This window comes from Salvia splendens, chromosome 3 (genome assembly GCF_004379255.2).
Source record: "Salvia splendens isolate huo1 chromosome 3, SspV2, whole genome shotgun sequence".
In the NCBI taxonomy this organism is placed as follows: domain Eukaryota; kingdom Viridiplantae; phylum Streptophyta; class Magnoliopsida; order Lamiales; family Lamiaceae; genus Salvia; species Salvia splendens.
The window spans coordinates 14,847,867-14,849,880 of NC_056034.1; the positions used below are offsets into that span (position 1 = coordinate 14,847,867).

General features: G+C 45.5%; 1 protein-coding gene across 1 annotated transcript; it reads left to right on the forward strand.

Moving 5' to 3' along the window:
- On the forward strand, positions 1–1,641 carry LOC121796635 (serine/threonine-protein phosphatase 7 long form homolog). The gene is made up of 4 exons (XM_042195444.1): positions 1–350; positions 426–513; positions 600–1,046; positions 1,138–1,641. The coding sequence occupies exons 1-4, from the start codon at positions 1–3 to the stop codon at positions 1,639–1,641; spliced, it is 1,389 nt and encodes a 462-aa protein (XP_042051378.1).
- The last annotated feature ends 373 nt before the right edge of the window (positions 1,642–2,014 follow it).

The following is a 2,014-nucleotide window of genomic DNA, read 5'->3' on the forward strand; positions in this document are numbered from 1 at the left end:
ATGCCGTTGGGTGATGGGCTGCCTGAGTATGCATACATTCAAAGATCACGTATACATGCTTTGATCTTGTTAGGGGGGCTTATTTTACCGGACACCACAGGGTGCAAGGTCCCCTTTATGTGGTTAAATGCCTTAGACGATCCGGAAGATGTGGCTAATATCAGTTGGGGTAGTGCTGCTTTAGCATACCTGTATCATTATTTGTGCGAGGCTTCTATAGGCGGACAGAGAAGAGATGTGGGTGGACCTATGGTTCTCTTGCAGCTGTGGGCCTGGGAAAGAATGCCTACATTGAGGCCAGCCTTCTTGATATCGCATATGCACACGCCGTATACCCCGTGTGGAGCCAAGTAATGTTTTTGTTTAAATTAACTCACATAATTATGTATTTTGTTGATAACTTTAGACATTAATATTATGTATAGGTGGCACGGAGTTACTGAAATTGGAAATGCTCCCCGACATTCAGTAGCTCATTATCGTGATCAGTTATCACTGATCCGTCCTGGCCAGGTGAAATTTATTTGTGTTGTCTTAGTTAATGAATTTACTTACTATAGTATGAAATTAATTATGTTTTTTATTTTATTTGTTTGTAGTTTATGTGGACACCCTATGCAGACTGTATCCTCCCTGAGTACTGCATCGATTCGACTGCATCCTACTTGTGCGATACTTATTTGGTGTGCTGGTCATTTGTCGAGGCACACGAGGCTGGACGCGTTTCCCGACAATTTAACCGCTACCAGCGTATTCCTCGGTACTGTGATAGGATTCTACATAGCTCCGGCCATTTGAGTAAAAGTCACCGCCGAGGGAGGAAGGGCGCTGATTGGGCTAAGGTACATAAGTTCTTCATTGATGAGTGGGACTTGCGCCACGACAGGTTCCAAGTAACTTTTGACCATGCAACGGCGACAATGGATGGTCGCATTAATCCGGGCTATATGGCGTGGTACAATAGGATCACCGTGTCGTACCTAGTTCAACCTGGGACACAGTTAACTGAAGGGATGAACGAGGCAGCCCCTTCTAATTTATTGGCGGTATGTGATGTTTTTGTATATAAAAATGTCTTTAGTTTAAAGTTTGTATTGCTCACCGTGGTATGATGTCATTTGTATTTGTGTTATCTAGGTTGAGACCCTTCAGGGGATATGGCATTTGACCTCTGAACATGACACAGACCCTCGGTTACGGCAGATTCGAGAAATGGCTGCTTCGGCACTTCATGTGATGAACCATGCTGATGCGATGGAGTATCCATCTTCTCAACGGCGAAATGTGGTCATGCCGCCACGCCCACCAACTTCTCTTCGTCATGGACTGCCGGGTGTCCGGACGGGTGGGCACGGGATTACGCGACAGCATAGGTTGTCGCAGCAGCAGCAGCCGCAACCTGAGTATGCGGTACCAGAGCCCTTGAGTCCGGAGTACGATCCACCAGGATGGTCTCAGCTGAGTGGTGCAAGCCACGAGCCCTCGCAATGGGGAGCACGCGCGTCATGTGATTCATTCTTTGGCGGTGTGTCTGATTGGGATGCAGCTCAACCAGGACGTGATACGTACTTTCAAAATTATCAATTTATGGATCCGGTGGGGGAAGAAGAGGGTCAGGAAGAAGAGGGTCCGGAAGAATAGGGCGGGGAGGAACATGACGAAGTAATATTCCGACCACCGACCGCGGGTTCCTCACCACCATCAAGTACGATTGGGAGGGCTATGCAGAATGTATTCAGAGGATTTTCAATAAGGAAGAACAAAGGGAAAGCTCCGACAAAGTTCACGCCTCCATCTAGATAGATTTCGGTCATATGTTGGTATTTGTGTCTATTGAAACAGGTTGTGATCGTAAGTTGATTTTTGAACATTTTTTATATGATGAAACATAAATGGTGTGGAATGTTTTCTATGGTGGAATGAACAATATTATGATTTTGATAAACAAATATAAACAAATATCGTCATATGCCCGAAACATGTTTCAAAAATCAACATACGACCACACCGGGCG